Raw genomic sequence first — 12,255 nt, forward strand, 5'->3', positions numbered from 1 at the left:
TAATTTTTTTTAGTGAAGTATTATTGTATTTTGAAAACAATCATTTATAAATATAAAGATAATAAAATTTTACATTCATCTTGTTTAGAATAATTTAATTAACAATAATTATTAATGATAATTCTTACATTTTGGATGGATTCACCATTCAATATTATAGAAAATATGTCAATCCCCAACCTTTCACTCTTTTTTTTCTTTTTTTTGAATGGATTGTTATTGTACTTTGAAAATAGTCACTTATAAATAAAAAAGATAATGAAATTTTATATTCATTTTTTTAGGATAACTCAGCTGATTATAATTATTGGCTATAATTCTTACATTTTAGGTTTAAAGCGTAAATCTTTTTTCCTATAATGGGCGATTGATTATATATATATATATATATATGGATAACAAAAAGTCAAAATATATATATACATATATATATATATATATTTCTTTTGATATTAAAGTTAATTTATATTTAGACAAAATTTGCTAACAATGTTATTAATAAATTACAAATTCATAAAGTGAAAAAACTATATTATATGTGCAATTATATACATATATTTTTGTAATATATCATATAATAATTAAGCTAACTGCGATATATGATTAAGAAAAAAAAGAATCTCAATGGCCATAGACTTTCTCTTTACTTGGTTAGAAGAGGGCCTGTGCAGCTCCAAGTCTTATTATTGGCTTTCAAAATTTTTAATATCTTGTTCCCTACTTTTTTTTATTAAGGGTCTGTTTGGGAAATGTCAAAATTGAAAGATAAATTATTTTTGGGATTTAGTTTTCTGGGATCCAATTTCTTGAGAGTTAATTTTTCTCTTAGTTTATTTGTTAAGTAATAAGAAAGTTGGGATTTATAAGTAATTAAATTTAAGATTGTATAATAAATTTAGGATAAATATGTATTTTAAAAAAATTTCAAAACTAATTTATCTGGGATTCTTAAAATGACACTTATATATGTGTAAACAACTTTCCTACATATTTTACTACATTGGTGGGAATCTAATTTTCTAGATCCATACTTTTCTATCTTACAATAAACATCTAAACAAAAAAAAATTATTACTTTCCTAAAAAAATTAGATTCCTATTAATTTTACCTCTATCCAAATATACTGTAAGGGTGGTTATTAAGACATTTTAATTTTCCAATAGAAATTATGAACATTTAACATTGCAATAAATGTTTCCATCAACAAAAAAAAATGGGGATAAATGAAATGTTTTGCTTCACCTTGTTACAGTACTAACATGGAATTTCGTATTTTATAAATAAAAAAAATGGAATTTCGTAGTTATTCATAAATTTTAATTTCCAACAGAAATTATTTAGACAATTAAAATTGCTATGGACGAAATGGTTTGCTTCTGCTTGATCTAATATTATATGGAATTTTATACATGTTTTTACGCTGATAGAGAAAATAATCATAGGAAAACGTGTTCACCGTCATATAAGCTCTTGAATTACTGGCATATGCACTTTAAAGTGCTCTATCGAAAGTTAATTAAATTAATCAAAATTAAATGGTGAATAACAAAATAGATTGAAATTAATTTTTACTTTTAAGATTATAATTTATGAGAATTCCTAGAATCCAAAACTTTTTTTTTTTTTGGTGTGGATATAAAAAATATATCAATTAAATCAATTTTATGAATATAAATATCATTATTAAATTTGTCTACATGAAACAGAATTGACATTAATTAAGATTAATTTTTTGTACCAAAGACCAAAAAAAAATGTTATTATCCAATGAAGAGTCTTGCATGCCATAAAAAAATATATTTAAATCATTGAAATTTCTATTTCTATTTGATAAAAAAAAATACCGTATTTTCATAATTTTATCTTCCGACAATAAGCATGACTTTCCCAATTATATCCCATGCTTTTGAGCAAAATGAATATTTTTCGCCTTTCAGTTAGAAAAATCATATAATCATGAAAAAAAAATTAAAAAAAGAGAGAAAAAAGATTCACATTGGCGTATCCGTCAAATAAAAACCACCTTATATGCAATCGCAACTCCCATTCCAGTTCTTCTCTCTCTCTCTCTCTCTCTCTCTCTCTCACCATACCTGCTTTTATAAAATCTCGTCGGCTTGCTTTTTCTTTTTCTCTCTCTAGAAATACAAATCTCTCTCTCTCTCTCTCTCTCTCTCTCTCTCTCTCTGTGGGGAAAAAAAAAAAAAGCAAAGCGAAATAAAAGGTCAAGAAGAGAGAAAAGTTGTTGCTGATCAAAGCGCACAAATTGTTAGCCATGGCGTCGAGCTCATCAGAGGAACAGAAGCAGGAAGAGTCGCAGTCAGAGTCGCAGCCGCAATCGCAGCCTCAGTCTCAGGCAGTGAAGGAGTGCCTCCACAAAACCAAAGTCATTGAATTCTTGGGACGGACTACGCCTATCGTCCTCCAGAACGACAATGGACCCTGTCCTCTCCTCGCTATCTGTAATTTCACTTTCTTTCTTTCTTTTTTTCTTTTTTTTTCCCTTATTTTCTCCCTCTCTTTTGCTAGGGTTTCGCTTTCTCGTTTACTTTCTTTTCGGATTCTTTCATTTTCTAGGAAAACCGGAAGGAGGAGATTCGGGAATTGGAATTTTTTTCTGTTTTTGTTTTTTCGAATTCTGTTTATTTGTTTTTCGTATGCAAGAAAATGGCGAAATGGTTAGACTAGGTATTCTTGTTAGTTGGAGGTGCGAAATGAAGACTCGGATTCTTGTGCTTTCTGAAATTTTTGACGGATATTTTTGAATTGGTTGTGTTATACGATAAAATTGATTGATTTCTAGGTTTGGTTTTGCTAGATGAAAATTCTCCATTTTACTCGCTGTAAAAGATTGCATAATATTGGCTTTTTGATCGATTTTGGATTTGAAAGACGGTTCTACTTGCGTAATGTTTCATTTTAGTTTTTTTTTTTTCTTTTTCTTTTTTATCGTTGAATTTGTTAGCTATGAATTCGTTACAAGAAAACTTAGGAATACCTTTGTGCTTTTGTTTATAGGAAAGTGGAGTCTACCACAACTTAATTAGATTTCTTTCTAGGCATGGTTTGAGTAATGATTTCTATGAAAATAAGCCCGTACTCGAAGTTACAGTATCAAGAAATCCTTTCTGTTATTATTTTTGATTGTCTAACATTTCTTGTTGTTTTTATCAAACTTTTGAAGCCTCTCTCTCTCTCTCTCTCTCTGTGTTTTAAACACACTCCATTTCTAGTCTTTATTATCTCAATGTTTTTCTTGAAATACTAATCTCAGGAAGACTTGAGAATCAACTGTGTTAGTTAGGCATGATTGAGTGGTATTATTTATTTCGTGAGAAGAGGAATCATTTTCGTTATGCTTTTGATTTAGTTCTGTTCGCAGCTTAGCAATCAACAAATCATGTTATACAACATTTGAATTCTGTTGTTGCATTTAGTTGTGGAAGACTGTGCTATAATACAGTTAATTTAAGGGAATCCACTCTTTCATTCTCAATCACTTCTCATTGTTCTATGTTGTTGTTTTTCTTATTTATAACTTTCTTGCTAAGAAACCTGTGAGAAATAAGCCGGCATCACTTTAAAATCTTAATTTAGTTCTATTCTGGTTTCCAAGTTGGAATAACCTAACCAAGCTACCCATAATTTTAGAAGGTTGGGGCTAAAATTCAGTTCAGGTAAATCAGAATTCATATTTCATTTGTGCCTGTAGTTGTCTCGTGTTTTACTCCAAATTCAAGAAGTAACCATCTGTAACCTGTCCATTTTTGTTCTCATTCATATTATTGTTTGGCAGATCCTGCTATTAACTTTGCGATTATATTGTCAGTACTGTTGTTAACGAGTTTTTATAATCCATAATATCATCTCTTCATCAGCACTCTATAAAGTTAAAGGACTTATTTTAGATATCATTTGTTGGAAACCTGAACCTATCAGTGTTTTGATGAATGTGACTCGATACATTATTTGTATTTCTTCCATATTTTTAATAGTTTGAATTATTTTTCTCAAGTGTATTATATCTTATCACCACCATTTGTTGTTTATTTTGCCTTCTCCATTTCTTTGTTGAAGGATTTTTTTTTTTTTAATATTTATTTTGGATTCCTGTAGGTAATGTTCTTTTGTTAAGGAACAACTTGAATCTGAGTCCAGATATATCAGAAGTCTCACAGGAGAAATTACTTTCACTTGTTGCTGATCGGCTAATTGATTCTAACAGTAATATCAATGTAATAAGTTGCTTTATTGGTCACTTTTGATCTTCACTTGATAATTATGCTTTCGTTTTGTAAATTAATATTAATGAGTTGTCATCTTGTTGCAGAATAAAGATGAGGGGTACGTTGAAAACCAACAGCAGAACATTGCTGATGCCATTGATCTGCTTCCACGACTTGCAACTGGGATTGATGTAAATATAAAGTTCAGGAGGTTGTATCTATTCTTAAGCTTCCTTTTGTTCCCATTATCTACTTTCTAGTTTTATTTTCATTATCTACTTTGGAGTACTGATTAAAAATTACATAATCGTTGCAGAATAGATGATTTTGAGTTTACTCGAGAGTGTGCCATATTTGATTTATTGGACATTCCACTATACCATGGTTGGATAGTTGATCCCCAGGTTTGTTCATTCTTTCTCAAACTTCCTTGTTAGTAAAAGTTACTTTTCAGTTTTCAGTAGATTTTCTTGTGGCAATCTTTCTGATGGCTGGGGTTACTGATGTAATTCAAGTATTAAGTTACTGGCGCAATTGCAAGGTTCTTAAGAAAATTTGGATTATCTAATATTACTAGTTATTGCTTAGACCAGGTAGCACAAAAAAACTGAAAAGAAATTCAGAGTTGTTATGTAGGTGATGGTTTTATAATTAGTAACATTGTAAGGAGCTCTGTCAATTGCATTTGGTAGCTGCAAGTTACTGGGTTAGAGTGTAACATATAGGTGGGCTTATATATATATATATGTATATGTATATATGTATCTATATATGTATATAGTAATTCTCTTATCCTGAACATTTTTGTCTGGGATCGTCTGGGAATACTTACACCAAAGTTGGTGGGATGTGTTCCTGGACCTGAAACATATTTTCCTGATAAGAGAATTGACATATACATATATATATATATATGTATGTATGTACGTATTTTCTTCTTCTAACTTGTGTTTTAGGATAGTTCTAATTAAGGACATCTACTCTGTATCTTGTTTTTGATGCAAGTATATGAATTTATTTCACTTGGTGTTTTAACTGTGTATATTTTAGGTCCATTTTCTGATGTTTTGGAAATATGGTTATTTTTAAGTATGCTTATGACAAGTACCACTTTGTTTTCTGTTTTTTAATATATATGCTCGCCCTTTGTCGTGCTTATTTAAATGTGTTAGTTGCTAGAGTGCTAATTTTGTTTTGAGAAACATGCAATTCGGTATTATTTCATGGCACTTTGGTTTGATAATCAATTCTCTTAGTGGATGTTTCTCAGGATTTTGATACTGCTAATGCAATTGGGTCAAAATCCTATAATGCTCTTATGGGGGATCTTGTTGCATTGGAAACACGAAATATGGATAGAGAACATAAAAATAATAATGAAGAAGATTGTGTTGATTTTGCTGCTGCAACAACTGCAGCACTGGGAGTCCCTTCTCCATGTCTTTCAAAAGCTAGATCTTTTGATGATTCTCCAGATTCAACCTCTGATGACCAAAAGTTAAGAAAAGGAGACATTGAAGAAGAAGCAGAGTTGTTGAGAGCCTTGAAATTGTCTCAGGCTGAAATACCATCTTCAGTGGGTGATCCTCTTGCATCAAATATAAATGAAGGGCCTGTTTCTGTCAATTTAGATGAAAGTACACATCCCAAAGAGGTTCATCCTCCAGGTTCTCTAAAAACATCAGATAAGCATGCTGTAGAAGATAATAATTTTTATCAGACAGATCTATGCATATCAGATGACAGCAGTGCCTCCATGAATGAAGGTAATGATCCATTGTGTTTCAAAAGTACTCCAGAGCAAGCAGTGCAATTATCATCAAACATCAATAAAGGAAATAATCTTTATCAATCAACTTTTGTTGAACCAGAAGTACGCACTCTCTGCACTGATGTGGTTGAGAAGAGCAGCATTGATACAACAGTTCAGATTGAAAATGCGGTTTCATTGTCTACAGAAAGAGACACTTTATCTGTGGGTGAGAACCATATAGATGTTTCAATAAGGGGTGGAAAAATTGATAACCGGTCCAATGCAACATCCGATGTTCATGAAATTGCAGATGAGAACAAAGGTTATGACACGAAGGAAGTATCACTTGTGTCTGCAAAAAATGATGATTTGGATTCCTCTAGCAGCCAAATGCAGCCCATCGATGCATGTGAAACTTTGACTTCAAGTGTTGATGACAGTGAGCCCATTTATGAAGGAGAGGAGTGTATTATTGATTCAGGGACTACCGTTTTTGAAGACAGAGAGCCTGTTTATGAGGGTGAGATGGTTCTTGCTAAGCAAACTGACAAAAGCACCTTAGATGCTAGGTCCAAGGATGTGATTACTCAAAGAGAAGGTGAAAAAGTTTCCTGTCAAATTAGTGGATAAGAGATTTGTCCAATATTGTTTGTTTTAACTGTACATTTAATTAATATGTTTTTTAAATGTAATAAGGTTGTTCTTGAATAAGTTTCTCCCATATTTATTGCTTTAGGAGAACTGATCAGGAACTTTTTGAAGAACAGTGCTAGCCAGTTGACTTTTTATGGGTAAGCTAACTCGCTCACTATTTTTTAATTCTGAGTTTAAACTCTTTTTAAATTTACATTTTTCTGTGTTGGGTACTAAGAAGTTTCCCCTTTGGAATATTTTTAATTTTCCAGCTTATTCTGCTTACAAGATGGTCTTAAAGAACGTGAACTTTGTGTTTTTTTCCGTAATAATCACTTCAGCACAATGTTTAAGGTCAGTTAATTTTTGAATTGCCTTTCTATTGCTTTATCATTTATTTTGTTCTTATGAAAATGAACTTTGAAGTGAGCTTACATTTTATGAGCAAAAAAACAAGTTAAAGGAAACGTCTGTAGTTTTTTTAAAAGCTTTTGTCCTCTGTGGTCTCTAAACATCTATTGCAAAGTATTTACCATGTGTCATCTGATTTACAGTTCAATGGTGAACTTTATCTTTTGGCCACAGACCAAGGTTACATAACTCAACCTGATTTGGTATGGGAAAAGCTAAATGAGGTAATGTTGTCCACTCATAATCTTCTTTGTCAATGAGCATGTTATTAATTGAGGTTTTCTAGCTTGGTCATTGATTCTGGTCTAGTCAAGTTTAGAATAAGATGTGAATACTTTATTTCAATGCATTGTATGATATAAAATGACTTAACGCCTACCTGCATTGCTGATTAATGTTTTAGAAAATGAAAGAGTTACATGTTGAAAAAGAAAAAAAAGATAGTCCATGACTAGTGAAATTTCATAGCAACGTACCATTGTCAGCCTCAGGACATATTTTGATTTCAAATGGACGAAATGGTACATTCAAATGGTAGCCAAGTGGTAATGGTCAAAATTTTAAAGTTTGTACTCATATAATTGTGTTTAAAAAAGTTTCGTTTTGTTTTTTTGTTCATTCCTCTATCCTTTTGCTTATTTTGTTTTGGTAATTCAGTTTCCTAACTAGATTTTTATGCTTTTCAGGTCAATGGGGATACATTGTTTATGACAGGAAATTTCAAGGAGTTTAAGGTGGAAAATCATTCAAATGAAACTTGGAATGAAAATAATGCTCTTGCTAGCACTGCAGTATGTATTTCTCTAATATCTGAATGTTTGTTCCATCTCAACAAGTGCCTCCATGACACTATTGTCGATTCACTTGTTTCAGGACTATCTTGCCAGCATTGACAGTGCAGCACAAGCAGGCTTGGATATGAAGTAATTAATTTGGACTTTCTCTGAATTATACATTTTTTAATAAAATTTATTTCTAAGATAGATATTAGAGAAGAAAGTATAGTAATAAACTTCTCTCCCTATTTTTTTGAATGTTGGTTCACTTTCTGTTGCTACTTTTTTCCTTTAACATTTAAATAAATGCACTTCATAACATGTACATGTTACTTGTTTATGTGTACCAATTGGAGGCCTTTCTTTCAATATCCTTAATTCTTGGTATTGGAATCATTTTTAATTTCAAACCCAATTTCTGGTCAGTATCAGAAGAACAAATTAAATTTTAATCAATTTAAAATTCATCATAAAATGGAAAGCAAGGAAATATGGTCAAAATTTTATCATTAAAGATCATACCACTAATTTATCTCTTCAAAGGTCATGAAAAAATTGATCCCTTATCTGATGTGGCAGTTCTGATCTGCAATTGGCAATAGCTCTGCAGCAACAGGAGTTTGATCAACAACCACAGCGTCAAAATGCGCAGCAACCATCCATTAATAATTCAAGGCTGGTGACTGGTCCTCAGGTAAACTTTCATATTTAATTTAGTGGTACCTGGTACACTTGAGACCTGCCTTTTGTAGTTTTATTTTTGAGACTATCATCAACTACCATCAGCTGGTGGCCATGTTGATGTTTGTTAAGTGTATCAGGATTTTTCAGTGAATTCGCAGCACAGTTATAAATCTCTCTATGTGGTCTCGGTCCATTAATGCTCTGGTGAAATTCAAGATCATTGATCAAAAATATTACTCAAAAGTTGTTTTGAAGCAATAATTCCAGATTATTTACCCAATATCTTCCTTCAGTTGCGTTGTTTAAGAGAAGCTGCGGAAAGTAAAATTAAATGAACTATAAATATTTTTGGGTCAAAAGTGATTAGGAAATCCTTGTAGTTATCTTTATCGTAGTCAAACATTTGCATGATGTGGTCACTTGCAAGTAAGCAGCATTATTTCTACATGAACTTATCTCTATTGTACACTGTCCAGATTTAGTGTCCTACTAAATTCCTATTCCCGTCCTACTCAGCGCTATGATCCAAATTTAGGTAATATTTCACAGTCCAGCTTCAAGTTAGTGGAGTTAAATATGAAGATTGTAGTTGAGAAGCTAGAAGCTAACCTTGCAAGTAGTGGTCACAAAGTCATTTTTGCTATTTGTGGTAAACTCACAAAATCAGTCTCTGAGACATGATGTTTGTAGTCTGCTCATTTTGTTAGGTATTATCTGAATTGAGGATGCATTTTTCCTTTCTTCTTCCAAACTGAGCATTCCTTTCCTACCCGCCCATTCTCCATATCTTTTACATGCCGAATTTGGTGTTTTTGGTGCACAGGCTTGTGTATCAAGTTCTGAAATAAGTATAGATTTTATTGGCTATATGCTAGCTTAATCAATACACCAACCATAGGCCAGTTTGAGGTATTATTTGTAATCCGTTTAATAGCTATTTGTATTTGTATTTTTGTTTTAACAAAGAAGCCTATGGTGTGTACTGTGTACTTCATATATTTGACTTTGTTATTGGTTGCTGATTAGCCATTAGAACTATGCTTTCTACTCTCTGCATTTAAGGAAGCAGATTAAGTCCATTGTAATAGAATTACAAGGTTTGCTCTGCAGCTGATAGTGTTGGCAGTACTCCTTAGAAATTTTAAACATCTTGTGATCACAATGCTGTGCTGCTTCCTCCTGTGTTGCTCATACAGGTTGTATTAAAGCTTTTAGAAGATCAGTAATATGTTTAGCTTAAAGGATACCAAAGATTAGATTAACAGATTATTTGGATGGCGATATGAAAGAATTGACATGATGGCTCTAATTTGAAGATATCGGAATTAAGCATACTGTTTTGATGTGGACAGGGAAAAAGATTTGTACTAATGCATAATTCTTGGGTTTACCAATATAGGTGTATTCTCACGTTTTAACATATCAATATGCTTGCTGGATTGGGTTATTAGACTTTCGTTTTCACCGTCTAGTTATTGCAGTTTGTAGTGGCGTAGAATTTTATTATAATCTTTATGTTGGAACTTATTCTTGCTTGTATTTCCATAACTAGTTTGGATAAAATTGGTACCTTTTAGTTCCTAATAACCTCGCTGATCAGTGATCGGTAATGTGAAAAAGCTCAAGTTCGATTTCACCATCTATTTAATATCTAGTTTTCCTTGCGCACCGTATTCTTACCTACTTATTTTGCCTGGCTGACCCAGATGGTAATTCTAGAAGTTAAAATTGGTATTTTGCAGGGGCCAAGAAGAAATTCAAATACGACATCATCTTCCAGGCCTGAAGCTAAATCGAAAGAAAAGTGCATAGTGATGTGAATTCCGGTAAGGAAAGCAGTTTCGGAGTTCGTTTTGTAAATGGTGTTTGTGTCATGCCCCATTGTAATAGATTCTACTTGGCATATAAATGATTTTTGATAGAGTTTTTGTCTGTAAATAAAGACGCGTATATTTTGTTTTCCATGTTGCATAGGTCCAGGTCTTTTTATCTTGAAAATCCCCTCCCTTTTTTCAATTAATTAATTCTTAAATGTGCTTTTTGATATACTTATGGAGATTATACTCATAAAAAAAAATCCTATTTCCAACTCAAGGATAGGACCAACTAAACGACTAGGTCACGGCTTTTTGCCAATTGCCCCGTAAAAAGGACCCAATCAAATATCATATTAAATGTTCATCTCTATTCTCAACTTATGCTTCAGGAAAAAGTTTAACCTACCCGCTAATAATTAATATAATAAAAAGGGCTGGCTGCTCTCCTTAATTTCACAAAGAATTGAGTGGTTTTTGCTCCTTGCCCTTAGTGAAGTAAGTGGCTTCTGCTCGCCCATTTCTTATATTTATTTTTTTATATTTATTTTTCTTAAAAAAATACTTTTTTTTTTTTTGGTGATACTTAAAAAAAAAAAAATTCACTCGTTATGAAAGAAGTATTTCAGTTTTTTTTTAATTTTTTTTTTATTATTTTTTTTGGGGGGACAATGTCGGATGTATGTTTCGTTGTACGAATTAAACATAACTTGGGAACATACTTGGTTGATATTTTTGTAGCAATAAATATGAGGAAAACATGAGATTAAATAATTTAAATTTTTTGTGCGATTTTGAAAACGGGCTGAGGATGTTTCAGGCCTCATAGATATTTTATTCGACAAATATGCTACAAGATCAAAGAATTTTGTGATATGGTACTTACATTTTAACTCTTTTTAGAAGGAAGGGGGGGAAAAAATTCACTTTTTAGCTATACCAACATGCAAGAATTTACAAATTTACTCTTTAAGAGAAAGAAATGTTAAACTACAAGTTAAAAATAGGGTATTGCACCATTGTTGCCTAGCATAATATTAAAAACATTGTTGATTTGATTATTTCTCCAAGATGAAAAATGCTTATATAGATACGATAATCATTTTATGGGTCCAATTCTTACCACAACCAACTAACGGGCCTGATATTGAATATGCCATTTGAATCAGAAATGAAGTTGGATCTACAAGGTCCAAAGTTCATCTGGCAGATTGTCTTCAGAAATTGCTTTTTGAGCTGTTTTTGTCAAATTTTACTGTAAGCAAGCAAAATTCTATAAAGATGATTATTATTATTATTTTTTAAATCCAAGAGTTAAAAGAAAAATATGGTTTTGCCACTACTAGACTATCCTAAAGGGATGTAAAGCTTCTTAATGGGTTGGTTGTGTGTAGTTTTTACTGTAGGGATAGAGCGTTCTGTTACGCAAAACTGTGGGTTTTTTCAAGTGTTTTTAATGGGCAAACCAAATCAGAGAAGAGTGTTTGCATTGTGAATTTTCAAATGAACCAGGCACAACAATTCACAAATTGGTTTTCTTTTTAAAGAAAGTAGTCTAAGTTTGGCTGAAACCCAAGGTTTGATTTCTAAGAGCATAGTAGAGTATCTAAATTTAGAGGGATTAATGAAAATACATAATAAAAAATTAATTATAAATAATATAGCGATATGATATTATGTCTATGTATATTTAATTTAAGGTCTTCGTCAATCGTCACCATTCTATGTCAAAGCCCCATAAACATATGGTTGTATTTATTATATCTACATATATGTTCACGGACATAATTAGTTGATATATTTTGGATATAATACAAGAAGAAGAATATATTTTTTTTGTTTTTGTCAAAGAATTTTGTTTACACTAATTATAGGGAATTAATCAGATTAGTTATTGTAGATAATATATACATATATATATCTATATATATATATATACATATATAACAAATAGTTG

General features: G+C 31.5%; 1 protein-coding gene across 5 annotated transcripts; it reads left to right on the plus strand.

Moving 5' to 3' along the window:
* The first annotated feature begins 1,968 nt into the window (after positions 1-1,968).
* Positions 1,969-10,446, plus strand: LOC107405823 (uncharacterized). 5 transcript variants are annotated; one of them, XM_048463908.2, is made up of 14 exons: positions 1,972-2,463; positions 4,118-4,236; positions 4,332-4,438; positions 4,544-4,631; positions 5,498-5,993; positions 6,099-6,206; positions 6,291-6,578; positions 6,717-6,771; positions 6,886-6,967; positions 7,168-7,248; positions 7,711-7,815; positions 7,898-7,947; positions 8,380-8,494; positions 10,227-10,446. In XM_048463908.2, exons 1-14 carry the CDS (start codon positions 2,277-2,279, stop codon positions 10,302-10,304), a joined length of 1,959 nt encoding a protein of 652 aa, XP_048319865.1. In that variant the 5' UTR covers positions 1,972-2,276; the 3' UTR covers positions 10,305-10,446. The 5 variants fall into 5 exon arrangements, with proteins under 5 accessions (XP_048319863.1, XP_015868403.1, XP_048319865.1 ...); XM_048463906.2 differs by having other exon boundaries at positions 1,969-2,463; positions 5,498-6,206; XM_016012918.4 differs by having other exon boundaries at positions 1,974-2,463; positions 6,099-6,578.
* Positions 10,447-12,255: the final 1,809 nt, after the last annotated feature.

Source organism: Ziziphus jujuba, chromosome 6, assembly GCF_031755915.1.
Source record: "Ziziphus jujuba cultivar Dongzao chromosome 6, ASM3175591v1".
NCBI classification, from domain to species: domain Eukaryota; kingdom Viridiplantae; phylum Streptophyta; class Magnoliopsida; order Rosales; family Rhamnaceae; genus Ziziphus; species Ziziphus jujuba.

Excerpts from the sequence above, each read along its gene's own strand:
- LOC107405823 (XM_016012917.4), top strand. The coding sequence starts at position 2,277 with ATGGCGTCGAGCTCATCAGAGGAACAGAAGCAGGAAGAGTCGCAGTCA. Across the intron at positions 4,237-4,331 it reads ATTCTAACAGTAATATCAAT|AATAAAGATGAGGGGTACGT; the intron begins GTAATAAGTTGC and ends ATCTTGTTGCAG. Across the intron at positions 7,816-7,897 it reads ATGCTCTTGCTAGCACTGCA|GACTATCTTGCCAGCATTGA; the intron begins GTATGTATTTCT and ends CACTTGTTTCAG.